General features: G+C 40.4%; 1 protein-coding gene across 2 annotated transcripts in view; it reads left to right on the forward strand.

Annotated features, from left to right (window-relative positions):
* LOC140197770 (neuronal acetylcholine receptor subunit beta-2-like) overlaps positions 1-16,159 on the forward strand; it is a 58,378-nt gene that overhangs the window by 29,957 nt on the left and 12,262 nt on the right. For both annotated transcript variants that reach the window (XM_072258208.1, XM_072258209.1), the window contains exons 4-5: positions 6,272-6,381; positions 7,888-8,839. In XM_072258208.1, the coding sequence (XP_072114309.1) occupies positions 6,272-6,381; positions 7,888-8,839 (1,062 nt within the window). The remainder of the gene's footprint in view (positions 1-6,271; positions 6,382-7,887; positions 8,840-16,159) is intronic.

A 16,159-nucleotide genomic window follows, 5' to 3' on the forward strand; every position in this document is an offset into this window, starting at 1 on the left:
AAACCACTTCTAATTTTCCTTCTGTTTCTACTCACTCTATTTCTAAGCTCATTTTTAGCCTCTGTCAAGCTCATTTCATGCCATCCTGCCTGATTTGCTGTAAGCTCCTGTGCTCCTAACTTCGTTGCACTGGAAATTGCAAACTTTTCCTTTCAAAACTACAACTCTACTGTCAAACCCCACCCTCCCGCCTAGTGTTTGCAAACTTAACCCCATCTCCTTGCCTAGATGCCTAATCTTTGCCATTTTTCTGAGAATTCCCATTTTCAAATTTCCCCTTTGGCACTCTCTCATTGCCAGTGCTTGAACGTAACTCCAGCTGAGTCATTAGCACTGTGGTGAATGATCCCTCATTGTCCTTCACAATCTCATGTACCTTCTGACATGGAGGATTTTGCCAGCTTTCACTTGCTCTTGAATTGCCTAGCTCCTGATCAGCATAAAACTAAAGCACCTTCTATTGTGGCTAATCATAAACAAAAGAGATTCTGCAGATGCTGGAAATCCAGAGCAATATACACGAGATGCTGGAGGAGCTCAGCAGGTCAGAGAGGATCTATGGAAATGAATAAACTGTCAATGTCTCATCCTGAAATACCAATTTTTTATTCAGTTCCACAGATACTGCCTGGCCTGCTGGGTTCCTCCACCATTTTGTGTGTGTTTCTATTGTGGCTTCTTAGTTCAATCCCTCAACCCTTTCTCTGGAGTCTCCTAATTCATGGGCCTTTCCTCTTCCTCAAACTGCAGTTGGTAATATCCTTTGAAGATCACATAAACACTAATGGTTCCCAGTTTTAATTGTCCACAGCCTCCCTTAATCTTTCAGCTGCCTGTTTATCATCAGACTGTTTTTCCAAGGTCCAGTTATGAAACTGCTGCATTAAAAGTAACATTATCCTTGGCTCTAGGTCAAATTGAGAGGGATTATCTACAATCCCAGTTTGCTACATGACTCTTAATCTCAGTTTCAAATTCTTATCCTCTCAATCACAAGGACCATTTGTTTCTACCTCTATAACACTACCCATTGGTTAGCTGAGAGATCACCAATAAATTCTTCACATGAATGGAGAATAATGGCTGGAACAAATGGAATAATAGCTAAGATTCTGGGGCTATGGTCTCAACAAAAGGAAGGGGGTGTGCAGCACATTAGAAAACAGATGAAGAACAGGAGAAAAACAACTCTGGCAATTGCCTGAAGTTCTCATGATAAATTTGAATCATGTTTGATCCTAGATGTATTTAAAGATTCTAGATGTTTTTGATTACAATTAATACAATACCAGGAATATTTAGTACTGCTGTATCACCTTTTTTTAAACATAAATCCACTGGGAATGAAGTTTGGTCTTGCAGGTGATTTTGTAGCTAAATTCTATATGATACACAATCCTCTGGGTAAAGGTAAAGGCATCCGTTAGTCTTGCGAGACCATGGATCTGCACCTGGAAGGTCTTCATTCTCCAGGGCGCAGGCCTGGGCAAGGTTGTATGGAAGACCAGCAGTCATGCTGCAAGTCTCCATGACACCGATGTTGTCTAAAGGAAGGGCATTAGGACCCATACAGCTTGGCACCAGTGCCGTCGCAGAGCAATGTGTAATTAGGTGCCTTGTTCAAGGACACAACACATGTTGCCTTGGCTGGGGCTCGAACTCACGATCTTCAGGTCGCTAGTCCAATGCCTTAACCACTTGGCCATGTGCCATTTTTAAATCCCCTGGGTAAGGAGGTTTTAAAAAAGTTATTGATAGAGTTTCAGGGAGTTGGAAACCAGAGTGCTGGAGCAGCTACGAAACTGGTTATGAGAAAAGATGTTGTTATGCCTACATACAAAGACAGGAATTGGAAGATTGAGCGTGGTGAGATTAAAATTATGAGTTGCATCTATTTCAATGTAATGAGTATTGTAGGTAAGGCAGATGAGCTTGGGGAATAGATCGGAATATGGTATTATAATACTGTAGGCATAAGTGAGACTTGGTTGGAAGAGGGACAGGATTTGGCAGCAAATACTCTGGGGTTCATTTGTTTTATACATGATAGAAGAAGAAGGAGGGGAGGGCTGGCATTATTAGTCAGGGAAAATGTCATAGCAGTGCTAAATCAGGACAGACTAGAGAACTCTTCTACTTTGGAGGCTATATGGGTTAAACTGAATAAGAAAGAGATGACCACATTAATGGGATTATATTATAGATCTCCCAACAGTCAGTGGGATTTAGAGGAGCAAATTTGGAGAGAGATTGCACACTGTTGTAAGAAATGTAAGGTTGTGATAGAAGGTGATTTTAACTTTCCACTTATTCACTGGGACTGCCATACTGTGAAAGGGCAGGTTGGCCTAGAGTTTGTCAAGTGTGTTCAGAAAAGTTTCCTTAATCAATATATAGAAGTCCAAGTTAGAGAGTGTGTGATACTGGATTATCCGTTAGGGAACAAGACAGTTACCTACAATACTCGTTGCATAGAAGTGTGTTCAGGGGATTCACTTTGCATTGAGTGATCTTAATTCCATTAGTTTCAATATAATAATGGAAAAAAGATTAGTTTGCTCCTCGGGAGAAAGGCCAATTTTAATGGCATCAGAAAAGATCTGGCAAATGTGGACTGGGACAGGTTGATTTATGGCAAGAGGTGTGCTTGGTAAGAGGGAGGCCTTCAATAGTGAAATTTTGAGAGTACAGAGTTTGTATGTTTCTGTCAGAATGAAAGGCAAGAATAACCGGTTTAGGAAACCTTGGTTTTTGAGAGATATTGAGCCCCTGGTTAGACAAATATAAGCAGCAAAGAACAAATGAGGTACTTGAGTATAACAAATGCGAAGAAACACTTAAGAGGGAAATCAAGAGCACTAAAAGAAGGCATAAGCATAGGCATAATAATCTTTCGGAAATAGTAGGGACAGAGGGTCCAGTGAGATGGAAGAACTGAGGGAAATACATGTTAGTAGGGAAGTGGTGTTAGGTAAATTGAAGGGATTAAAGGCAGATAAATCACCAGGGCCAGATGGTCTGCATCCCAGAGTACTTAAGGAAGTAGCCCAAGAAATAGTGGATGCATTAGTGATAATTTTTCAAAACTCTTTAGATTCTGGACTAGTTCCTGAGGATTGGAGGGTGACTAATGTAACCCCACTTTTTAAAAAAGGAGGGAGAGAGAAACCAGGGAATTATAGACCGGTTAGCCTAACGTCGGTGGTGGGGAAACTGCTGGAGTCAGTTATCAAAGATGTGATAACAGCACATTTGGAAAGCAATGAAATCATCGGACAAAGTCAGCATGGATTTGTGAAAGGAAGATCATGTCTGACGAATCTCATAGAATTTTTTGAGGATGTAACTAGTAAAGTGGATAGGGGAGAACCAGTGGATGTGGTATATTTGGATTTTCAAAAGGCTTTTGACAAGGTCCCACACGGGAGATTAGTGTGCAAACCTAAAGCACACGGTGTTGGGGATAAGGTATTGATGTGGATAGAGAATTGGTTGACAGACAGGAGGCAAAGAGTGGGAATAAATGGGACCTTTTCAGGATGGCAGGCAATGACTAGTGGGGTACCGCAAGGCTCATTGCTGGGACCCCAGTTGTTTACAATATATATTAATGACTTGAATGAGGGAATTAAATGCAGCATCTCCAAGTTTGCGGATGACACAAAGCTGGGCGGCAGCGTTAGCTGTGAGGAGGATGCTAAGAGGATGCAGGGTGACTTGGATAGGTTAGGTGAGTGGGCAAATTCATGGCAGATGCAATTTAATGTGGATAAATGTGAAGTTATCCACTTTGGTGGCAAAAACAGGAAAACAGATTATTATCTGAATGGTGGCTGATTAGGAAAAGGGGAGGTGCAACGAGACCTGGGTGTCATTATACACCAGTCACTGAAAGTGGGCATGCAGGTACAGCAGGCGGTGAGAAAGGCGAATGGTATGCTGGCACTTATAGCAAAAGGATTCGAGTACAGGAGCAGGGAGGTACTACTGCAGTTGTACAAGGCCTTGGTGAGACCACACCTGGAGTATTGTGTGCAGTTTTGGTCCCCTAATCTGAGGAAAGACATCCTTGCCATAGAGGGAGTACAAAGAAGGTTCACCAGATTGATTCCTGGGATGGTAGGACTTTCATATGATGAAAGACTGGATGAACTAGGCTTATACTCGTTGGAATTTAGAAGATTGAGGGGAGATTTGATTGAAACGTATAAAATCCTAAAGGGATTGGACAGGCTAGATGCGGGAAGATTGTTCCCGATGTTGGGGAAGTCCAGAACGAGGGGTCACAGTTTGAGGATAAAGGGGAAGCCTTTTAGGACCGAGATTAGGAAAAACTTCTTCACACAGAGAGTGGTGAATCTGTGGAATTCTCTGCCACAGGAAACAGTTGAGGCCAGTTCATTGGGGATTCACAATGCCACTTATCAGTGCACCGAGTTTTTGATGTTTTCAAACCTTGGAGAGGCAGTGTTGTATAAGGGAAAATGGTTTATTTCAATACAGTTACGTGATCCTGATATTAGTTACAATTGAATAAATAGAAAAGGTTAGTTGACTGAGAGTCTGTAGCATTGGTGTTAATACTTTTGTAAAAACTAAGGCTTACAAATTTACAAGTGTTGCTACAGTTCATGGGTCACTACTGATGAAACTACATCAAACTAGCAAAATTTCGCAACATTTTCCAAGGTTAGTCTCATTCAGAAGTTGGATTATTGCTTTGTTCTACTATTGAATCACGTCTTAATTAAATATTTGTAGAAGCCCACTGCTTAGATAGTGAAGTAGATTGCTTTAAGTTGATTTAAAGACTGATATAAATTGCAAAATAGGTAAGTGGGGAAAATACATAGGGAAAAAGAAATCATTCCAAACCTTTGCTTCATATTTATTGATACTTATTATCTCCCTATAAAACCACACATAATAAGGTTTTATAACAAGCTTGCAAAAGCACACTTAGATAAAACAAACAAAAGTAAACATCTGCATGAACAAAATTGGTGCAAGAGCATGATTTGCCTCACGTTCCCAGGGTCATTGTAGGCTCGCTTAAGGAAAAATTGAATTGAATTGACTTTATTTCTTACATCCTTCACATACATGAATAAAAATATTATGTCACTCTCCATCTGAATGTGCAATGTGCTATTTATTGTAATTTGTAATGAATAGTACGTACAACAATATGGCATAGAAATATAATTGTATCAGCGTGAAAGAAAACAAGGAAACTTCCACATTTCTTTCCATTTGTAAAACATCCAGGGCACTAAGAGTCGGCGTGACACAGAAAAGTTGAAAGAGAGCACTGAGGCTTTTTGCCAAATTATTGATTAAGCACATAGGTTCAAAGAGCTTATTAAAAAAGGAGAAAGAGGCAGAGAGGCAGAAATATGTCAGATGGGAATTAAACATCCTGGCTGCTGCAGAAGATATGGCTGTCAATGGTAAAGGAATTAATTGCACTTTGGCAAAATATGACGGACCTAAATCTTGAAGGATGAAGTTATCTGTATCTGTGTGATTATTTATGAAAGTTGTTTTAATAGATAGATAGATGCGTTATTGATCCCAAAGGAAATTACAGTGTCACAGATATACAAATGTACAAATATTAGAAGGGAAGTAAGAAAGAATAAAAATGAATTACCTCAAACATTCTAACGGGAGGTGGGGTGGGGGTGCGTCATCACTTCCCTGGCTAAAGGTTGACTCATTATAGAGCCTGATGGCTGAGCGTAAGAATGACCTCATATAGCGCTCTTTAGAGCAGCACAGTTATCTTTGTCTATTACCAAAAGTGCTCCTTTGTTCAGCCAAGGTGGCATGCAGAGGGTGAGAAACATTGTCCAGAATTGCCTGGATTGTCCATAGGGTCCTTTGTTCTACCACAGCCTCCAATGTGTCCAGTTTGACTCCAGTAACAGAGCCAGCCTTTCTAATCAGTTTATTAAGCTGTTGGCATCACCCGTATCGATGCCATTGCCCCAGCACACCACTGCATAGAAGATTGTACGGACCTCAGTCTCCTCAGGAAGTAGAGCCATAAATCATCAATTAATATTCCATTAAGTTCTCGTAATGAGTGTTTGACCAAAATGCAGCAATGGGTCCAGTTTTCCCGGTTATAGAGAAATCTCTTTCATGACATTTGATGAAGGCAATCTGACATCTCTCTTACAAAGTTTATTTTGTTATAGAATGAACAAAACAAAGTAAAGAAACATTGCTAATCACCCATGATCTGCAATTGATTTTATCCAACCAGGAATGGAATGACTATCGGTTAAGATGGGATCCAGGAAAATATGAAGGCATCGACCAGCTCAGAATATATTCTCGGCATCTTTGGCTCCCTGACATAGTGTTATATAACAAGTAGGTTAACTATTTATCACATTGTTTTTTTGCACTTTGACAGAACTTTGCAATTTTAGGGATTTATAATTTCACCTAGTCCTGTTTGGGCGAAGGCATGAAAGAAGCAGCTTTTATTTGTCCCAAAAATGACTTAAGATGGTGTAGACATACATTTCCTGGTTGAGCCGTTAAGGATAATACTGCAGGGTCCAAGAGACTGCACATCCTGGGAGTTTATCTTTAGAAACGTTAGGATGATAACCACAGATACATTGCTGTCAGAGAATCAGATTGCAGAATCACTTTTCATGTGTTGTGCATTAGAGGCAGTGACTGCTTTTAGCATGTAGATATTGTATAAACATAAATCCTGGAAGGATGGTAGAGGCAGAAAGCTTTGCTTATATTAACTATCACCGACAAGACTGTGGATTGAGAGCCAAGATTAGTCTCAATATCTCTTCGTTAGCCAGCATATGAATTAGGAGCAGTAGGTCATCTGGCCCCTCTGACTTTTTAAAAATTCATTTACGGGATGAGGGCATCGCCAGCTAACCCAGCATTGTAAGAATATCATTGTTGATCTCAACTCCACATGTCTGTCCAACTGTAGGAACCATTCACCCCTCTACTTATCAAGCATTTACCCACAGTAACTCTGTCTTAAAATATTCTAAAACTTGACTTCCACTATCCTTTGAGGAAGAAAGTGCTAAACACTATTACTCTCAGAGAAGAAATGTCACCTCATCCCTGTCTTAAAAGGGTAACCATCTACATTTTAACAATGACCCTAAATAGTTCAAGTCTTTCTAAAAAGAGAAACATCCTCCCTATATGTAGATCTCATGATCTCATCATTCATTCAGGTCCCTCTCACCCATCTAAGCTCCAACAAGTATAATCTAGTCTGTCAAATATTTCATCCTAAGGCAACCCATCCACTACATACTGTAAACCAGTCCAAGGATTTAGATCAGAGCTGTCATATTCTTCTCAGGTAGTCCCTCAGAATCTAGGAAGACTTGCTTCCACTCTGATCAGCTGAATTATGAAGTAGTTGATGAAACCATTGAAGGGATTGCCAACTCTTGTACAAATTGGACAGGAGGCTTGACAAACTAGGATGTGAGTGAGTTGAGATGTGGTTTGATTGTTCTGCCATTTATGCTGGGTTCCTCTGGGTTTAGAATTCCCATTATCTCAAGAAGGATTTGTCTACACTGTTGAATTATTTCCTCTCTCTGCATCATAATGTTTTCCCATAACAGAGCTCAGAATGGAGTGTCTGCTTCAAGAATACAAATGAGGTGGCCTTCCCCCATCATTGCCAACTGAGACTATTTTGGGTCTCAGGCCTGAGGATATGGGAGAGGACACTGATGTGATCTGATTCCTTTGTCACTCAGTGTCATCTGCAGACAAACAAAAAATGGAAAGTCCCAGCCACTTGAAAGGAGGAAGTAATTATACTTCTCTCCAAATATCCTGAGAAATTAACACTATATATTTCTTTCTTTCCAGTGCTGATGGAACCTATGAGGTGTCCCTCTATACTAATGCAATTGTATACAGCAATGGAGATATCTTCTGGCTGCCTCCTGCCATCTATAAGAGTGCCTGCAGAATCGAAGTGAAACACTTCCCTTTTGACCAGCAAAACTGTACATTGAAATTTCGATCGTGGACATATGATCGCACTGAAATTGATTTAGTTTTAAGCAGTGATGTTGCAAGCAGGGATGACTTCAAGCCCAGCGGAGAATGGGATATTGTGTCACTTCCAGGGAGAAGGAATGAGATTCCATCAGACCCAACATATGTTGATATCACATATGATTTTATCATCAGGAGGAAACCATTGTTCTATACCATTAACCTCATCATCCCCTGTGTGTTGATCACTTCTCTTGCAATTTTGGTGTTCTACTTGCCCTCTGATTGTGGCGAGAAGATAACACTGTGTATTTCTGTTCTGCTGGCACTAACAGTCTTTTTACTGCTCATATCGAAGATTGTTCCACCGACGTCACTGGATGTTCCACTAATTGGCAAGTACCTGATGTTTACCATGGTTTTGGTAACTTTTTCAATAGTCACCAGTGTCTGCGTGTTGAACGTTCACCATCGGTCACCCACCACCCACACCATGCCTGAATGGGTGAAGCAAATATTTCTTAAGAAGCTGCCGACTCTTCTGTTAATGAAGCGGCCAGAAAATCGAAGTATAAAGGACCGAATGAGGAAGAAACAGCTGTTGACCTGTATCGATAGTGAAATAGACCAAGCTGATTTTCAAACAAGCTGTGGGAACAAAGAGCCAGCACTGAGATGTGGCTGGAGACTGAGAGACATGTCCTATCAGCAGGATTTAAGGAAGAAGGGATCAGCAAAGGCTCGGTGCAACATAGAAGAGGCAGTGGATGGTGTCAGATTCGTAGCAGAGCACATGAAATGTGAAGATGAAGACCAGAGTGTGAGCTTATCCTTTCTTTCCTCTTATTTCAACATCTAGAGAACAAAGTTACTAAGCAGTAAAAAATATCCAAATTGATGGTAACTTTAATTAAAGATTTATTTTAGTATTATCGTCAAACAGACTGTGTCTCCCATAGACCTCTGCCTTGTGTTTTGTTCCAAGTAGAGCCATGAGAACCCAAAATGCAGAAAGTGGTCATTCAGCCCATCAAGTTTATGGCTGCTACCTCTTTGGACAGACATAAACTAAGGATACTGTACTGTCGCTATCCGTACATCCACTTCCAAATACTTCCTTTCATAAATTATTGGTCTCTGGATGAGTTGGCAGCCGTAGTTGATCAGAAATATTGAGGTGCTGGTTGGGAATAAGAAGGAGGTATGAGTCCAGTGCAGGCAGCTGGGATCAAGTGAATCCCTGGAGGAGTATAGTGAATGCAAGTACCTACTCAAGAAGAAAATCAGGTGGGCAAATGAGAGGCATAAGTCAGCTTTGGTAGGGAGGGTTAAGGAGAATCCAAAGAGATTTTATAAGTACGTTAAGGGAAAAAGAATAACTTAAGGGGAAAGAAGGCCCCTCACAAAGCAAATATGTTCGTATGGAGCAACAGGAGATGGGCAAAATGGTAAATAAGAGAAAATCTGCAGTTGCTGGAAACCCAAAGCAACACACACAAAATGCTGGCAGAACTCAGCAGGTCAGGCAACATCTATGGGAATTGTCATGTACCCCGTGACGGGTTAAAGAACCAGCAGAGGTGGAAAACACTTTGGAGTCCAGCATTGCTATTAACTAATAATATTTAATAGCAACCTCGCAATACAGTAATACAAATGTAGATAAATCAAACAGGTTAGCAATGATTATATATAAGTAAGTAAATCAGTAAGTGTGGAAATATATGTGAAAAACCAAGCTTCTTCAAGTCTAGGGGTAAAAGATACAGTCTTACGATGATGAGTAAATTTCAGTTCAGTTCGTGGTGTTGAGTTGAGTAGTGATGGAGAGAGAGAGAGGGAGAGATTTGAGTCTTCAGGTGAGCTGACGCCGTCGATTTTCTCGTTGTCCTCCGAAATCCTTTAAAAGTCACCGACTGTGACCACAACAAAGGGGACAGTTTTCCTGTAGTGGAGCTATCAACCTAGGCAAACGTTAGACACATGGACAACTCCCCACCGGTCAATCCCTTTTCTCACTGCAAGAGCCACTGATCAATCTGCTTGATCGATCCTCCAAAAACCCACTTTTTCTGTGGGTACAACAAAGCTTATTCAGTGTCCAAAACTTGTGCCTGAGGTCTATATCGTCTGACCTCCTATTTATCTCACCATACTGAGTACCAACTGTCATTCAAATAACTCCTTCCTTTGACTGTGTAAGAAATGTACAAGCAGGCAAATGTCCTTGGAAGTATAAACATGCTGCCGAAAAATCATAACATTGATTGTCCATCAAATAACACCGCCCTCGGTCACCACTTACGGGCTTACGGGCTGCTTGGCTCTCTCTCTCTCTCTCCAACTCAGCAAAAATCCAAAAGTTCCTCCTGCCTTAAAGTGACAGTCCAACAGTTAGTCTCCGTCTCTCTCTCTTGTTCTTTCTCTCTCTCTTTTCAAAACAACATGTTGGTGTTAAATAACTCTCTCTCTCTCTTTTTCAAAAGCACAGTTCATAGGGGTAATTCAGGACCCTGTCGCAGAATGAATAAGCAGTTAATGTTTTGGGCTGAGAAAACGGAGTCCTGAACCTCAGCCATAACATCGACTGCTTACTCTGTTTGCTCTGTTCTTACTGTAGAGAAAGACATGATGACTTTATAACTAAGGAAAGATAATTGGGATGTCTTGGGGATAATCTATATTGCAGAAGAGGAGGTGCTGGGTATCTTAAAATTTATGATGGTAGACAAATCTCTAGGGCCTGATCAGGTACACCAAAGAACAGTGTGAGAAGAAATTAATTACAGAGGCCCTGGTTGAGATGTTTGCATCATTGTCAGCCCCAAGTGAAGTGATGGGAAGCTGGGGGGTAGTGAATGTTGTGTAACATTTAAGAAGGACTGCAAAGAAATACCTTGGAACTATAGACCAGCAAGTTTAACATTTGTGGTAGGTAAGTTACTGGAAAAGATTATGAAGGGGTAAATTGTTTGTATATCTGGAAAGACAGAGGTTGATTTTTGGGTAGATAGCATGGCATTGTGCATGGAAAATCATATCTTATGAACTTGATAGAGTTTTTTGATGAAGTGACTCGGAAGGTTAATGAGGTTTTAGACATGATCTTTCTGGACTTAACTGAGGCCTTTGCTAAGGTTCCACATGGTAAGCTGCTCTGAAATGTTAGATCATATGGAATGCAGGGAGAGCTGGTTAATTGGATACACAACTGGCTATGATGGCAAGAAGCAGATAATGATGGTGGAAAATTGTTTCTCAGAATGGAGAATGTGTTTAGTGGTGTGCCTCAGTGGCTGGTGCTGGACCCATTGTTGTCTCATGCGTATCAAGGCATGGTTAAAGCTTGGACGAGAATTTACAAGGCATGGTTAATAACTTTGCTAATGACACTAAATTGATAGTATCATAGAGAGTGAAGAAGGTAATCAAAAACAACAGGGGAATCTTGACTATCTGTATCAGAGGACCAAGGAATGCCAAATAGAGTTTAATTCAGATAAGTGTAAGGTGTTTTTGGAATGTCAAATGAGGATAAGACTCTCACAATTAATGGCAGGTCTCTTTGGACTGTTGTATAACACAGTGACCTTGGAAATCAGGGACAGAGTTCTCTGAAATCGGAGTTACAGATGTACAGGATGGTGAAGAAGGCTTTTGACATACTGGCCTTAATCAGTCAAGGCATTCAGCATAGACATGTGGAGCTAATGTTACAGTCATACAAGAATCTAGTGAGGCTGCACTTGAAATATTGAGGAGTATTATGTTCAGTTTTTTTCACCCTGCTAAAGGAAAGATGTTATTAAATGGATAGAGTGCAGAAAAATTCCAAGGATGCTGCCAGGACTTGAGGAACTGAATTATAGGGAGATATTAGACGGCTAGTTTTTTTCCCCTTAGAGCACAGGAGACTGCAGGGTTAATAACGTCATAAGGACACAGATAAGGTAAATGCAGGCAGTCTTTTTTCCAGGATTGGGGGATCAAGAAGTAGTGGGCACAGGTTTAAAGTGAGAGGGGAAGTTTTAATAGGAAATCAAAGTGCAACTTTTTTATGCACAGATGATGGTATGCATATGAAATAAGTAGTTAGATAAAGTAGTTGGGACAGGTACAAAGGCAACTTTTAAAGTACGATTGGGCAGGTACGTGTTTAGAAGTATAATGACCAAATGCAGGCAAATGAGAGTAGTTTGGATTGACATCCTGATTGGCAGGTACCAGTAGGGTTAAAGGGCTGTTTTCATGCTGTTTGTCTCTGACTTTGCAGCTACATCAGGTAATGGCAGAACATTTCATGCACTACCACCCTCTGTGCACAAAATAACCTTTGTATATCATTTTTCTCTCTTTAAAACAATTGTACATTGGATTCCCCATGCAGAAATAATCACCTTTTCCAATTCACTTTATCTGAACCCTTCAGAACTAAAGAAAGCTAAAAACTGTATTCAAACCTCTATCAGCTTTCCCTGTGCTTAAGGCATAATGGTTGCCTCAAAATTCATCCCTGTTTGATTGCGTCATTAACATGCATTATGATGGGTTTAGCTAAACACCAATGTTTGTGAAAGTGAATTTTTATATGTATTATTTGTTCACCATAAGGAAAGACAGATTAATACCACTTTTCAGTGCAAACATGTTTTACCAATGTATTGTTTTCTTGTGTTACTTAAAAAGTATTTTTTTCCAGCACTGAATGATCAATCCATTTTACCATGCTGCTGAAAGCTCATCAAAAAAAAAGCAGAGGAAGATTGTTTTGCCCTCAACAGAAATTATGCCACCCAGCACTCACCTTACTGAGATAAACTTACATAACCGAACATGCTTCAGCAGACCACTGTGAAATCAGGGTTCCACCAGAAGCTTTTGCTAGCAAATTGGAACACATCTTCCCATCCTTCTAAATCAATTGAGAAAAATGCTTACGTGAACCACACTATTAAATCCTTACCCCATTCTGCTTCATTTAACTGCCTCGTCTCTACCACTCAGCAGTCATCTCCCATCAAAGTCAATATCAGCTTTCCCTCTGACATCACTCATCATGACTTCTGGTGCTGTCTGTGTGTAAATTGCATGTTTTCACTGAAATATCGTGGGTGTTTCCATTTCTTCCCACATCCGAAATGTATGCAGGTTGGTAGGTTGATTTGTTACTGCAAAAGGGCCCAAGTGTGTAGGGTAAAATCTCGAGGAAGTTGCAGAGAATGCGGGTTAATACAGTGTGATGAATGTAAATGGGTGGTTAATGGTCAGCAGGAACTCAGAGATAAAGGACCTGTCTCCATGATGTATGACTCTATGAACTCCAACAGCATTAGTGAACACAAGGTTTGCCAGCCACCCTGTCCTTGTTATGGATGAAGGCAATTATTCTCTCAAATCAACTGAGAAGAGAGAGCTGCATTCATACAGTAATAAGAATAACCCTTCAGTCTCTATTCTTAATCTAATAAAAATTCTGCTTCTTTGAGTCAATTGATCGGATGCTATACTTACATTAGGAAGTAAATTAATCTATAAGAACACAATCCTTGCTTTTTCCATTCCTTTTACCCTACTTCATAGTATTGAGACTTGCACAAAAATAATCAAATTCTGAATCTGTCTGCTCCTATAAAGCGAGGACGAGCTCCCCAAAGCCTCCCGCCAAATCCTGTACTTGCACTGCTCTGCCAGCCTGCTGGCCGTGCCTGTGTATATTGACAAATCAATGAACGGATCAGACCTCTGTTGGAGGTTTGTCAGCCAATAGCATCAAGAAGTGGATCTTGCACGTATCTCAAGCAAAAGAAAATATGCAGATGCTGGAAATCCAAGCAACACACACAAAATACTGGAGAAACTCAACAGGCTAGACAGCATCTATCAGAGTACAGTCGATGTTTTGGACCGAGACCCTTCAGTAGGACTCATGATGAAGGGTCTCGGCCCAAAACGCCGACTGTTTGCTCTTTTCCATTGATGCTGCCTGGCCTGCTGAGTTCCTCCAGCAATTTGTGTGTGTCCTTTCACATATCTGCCTGATCTGTGGTAGAAAATCCTTATCTTCCTTCCCAGCAAACCTGTTAAACCCCAGGACTAATGGTGAAGGCACTGATTCCTGCTGGAGTAGTCTGGTGAATCATTTCTATACATTCTCTGTAGCAAATATAGGTAAGGAGATTAAAACTGTTCAGAATACTTCATGTATAGTCACACCAAAGCCCCATATAATTGTTGTGAGACGTCTTTACTCCCGTAGTCAGTTAGTGACAATATATCATTTTTCATCCTAAAGACCTGCTTTAGCTGCATATTATCTTTCAGTAAATAATGTACAAGGGCTCATGTGTTCCTTTGAACATCAGTTTTACTCAGTGTGTGCTTCAAAATATTTAGCGTATCTGTTTTCAATAGTGAATATTAATAAAGTGACAATTTTATTAGGTACACCTGTACCCCTGTTCATTAATACAAATATCTAAACAACCAATCATGTGACAGCACTTTAATGCATAAAAGCACGCAGACATGGTCAAGAGGTTCATCAGAAGTCCACACATCAGAATAGGGAAGAAATGTGATCTAATGGAATGGCTTGAGTATCTCAGAAACTGGTGATCTTCTGGGATTTTTTTTCATGCACAACAGTCTCCACAGTTTACAGAGAATGGTATAGAAAGCAAAAATTGTCCAGTGAGTGTCAGTTCTGTGGGTGAAAGTGCTTTGTTAATGAGAGACGTCAAGGGAGAGTGACTGGACTGGTTCAAACTGACAGGGATGTAAATAACCTCATATTACAACAGTAGTGTGCAGAAGAGCATCTCTGGACACACAACACATCAAACCTTGCAGTCAAGTGGCTATGTTGTATATAGGATATATTGTATATATTTTCTGATATTAAGGGGGTATTGAACTACAGCAGCAGAAGACCACGAACATACTCTGATAAAGTAGCCATGAATGTCAATTTTTCAACCATCTGCTACGTTGTCCACTCATCTTTCTTTCGATATTCCCTTGAAGTCTTTTGTTTTCTCATCATTCCCACTTACTGTATATTTGTGTCATTCACAAACTCAGAAATATCGCATTCGGCCTACGCAGCTAAATTCCCTTTATGAGTATGAGTAGTTGAGATCTAAGGTCCGATCCTTGCACTGCCCAGTATTCATCACCCAGAAGGGAAAGCACTCTTTATTCCTTCTCATTCCCTTCTTTCATTAACTAATTATCAAGCCGCTCTCGTATACTACCCCAGATATCTTAAGCTCTAACCTTGTTTGCCAATCATCTGTGTGGAAGCTGACTGAAAGTCTCCTAAAAGTCCAAATACATCACATTGACTGGATACCTCCCCCCCTTTGCTCTACTGGAGACATCCTCAAAAAAACTTCCCTAGATAGTCAAAAAAAAATGCTGGAGAACGCAGCAGGCCAGGCGGCATCTAAAGGAAGAGGTACAGTCGATGTTTGGGGCCAAGACCCTTTGTCAGGACTAACTGAAAGAAGAGATAGTAAGACTGTACCTCTTCCTCTACCAGCATTTTTTATGTGTGTTGCTTGAAATTCCAGCATCTGCAGATTTCTTCGTGATTGCTAGATAGTCAAATAAGGTTTTGCTTTCACATGTCCATGTTGAGTCTGCACAATCTGATGTTATTTTTTATAGACGTCTCATCCTTTTTTAAGGATGCTATCATATTCTGAACTACTGAAGTAGGGACAACAGTTTATAATTTCCTGTCATCCCTCTCTGTCTGTTGTTAAATAGTGGGGTTACATGTATACCCTGTAAAAAAAACACAAGCATGGTTTTGAACATTATAACCATTGCATCCAACTACTCTAATTCTGGGTGTAGACTATCAGGACCATGCGAGTTATCCAATTTCTGGCTGAATAACTCCTTGAGTGTTTTTCCATGAATTAATCCTTTACATTGTCAGTGCTAATGTGATTTGTCCTCTCTGTCAGTAGATTAAAAGCCTCTATTACAATATGACCTTGTCTTAATGCCTCACTTCCCTCACAATTACTATTCACCACCAATGCTTTCTACTCTCCGCCAAATTAACCATACCTAGCCATTTTAGTTTCATACTGTGATATGATCCAAAGATATCTCTACTACTGCTGTTATA

Source organism: Mobula birostris, chromosome 5, assembly GCF_030028105.1.
Source record: "Mobula birostris isolate sMobBir1 chromosome 5, sMobBir1.hap1, whole genome shotgun sequence".
Classification (NCBI taxonomy): domain Eukaryota; kingdom Metazoa; phylum Chordata; class Chondrichthyes; order Myliobatiformes; family Myliobatidae; genus Mobula; species Mobula birostris.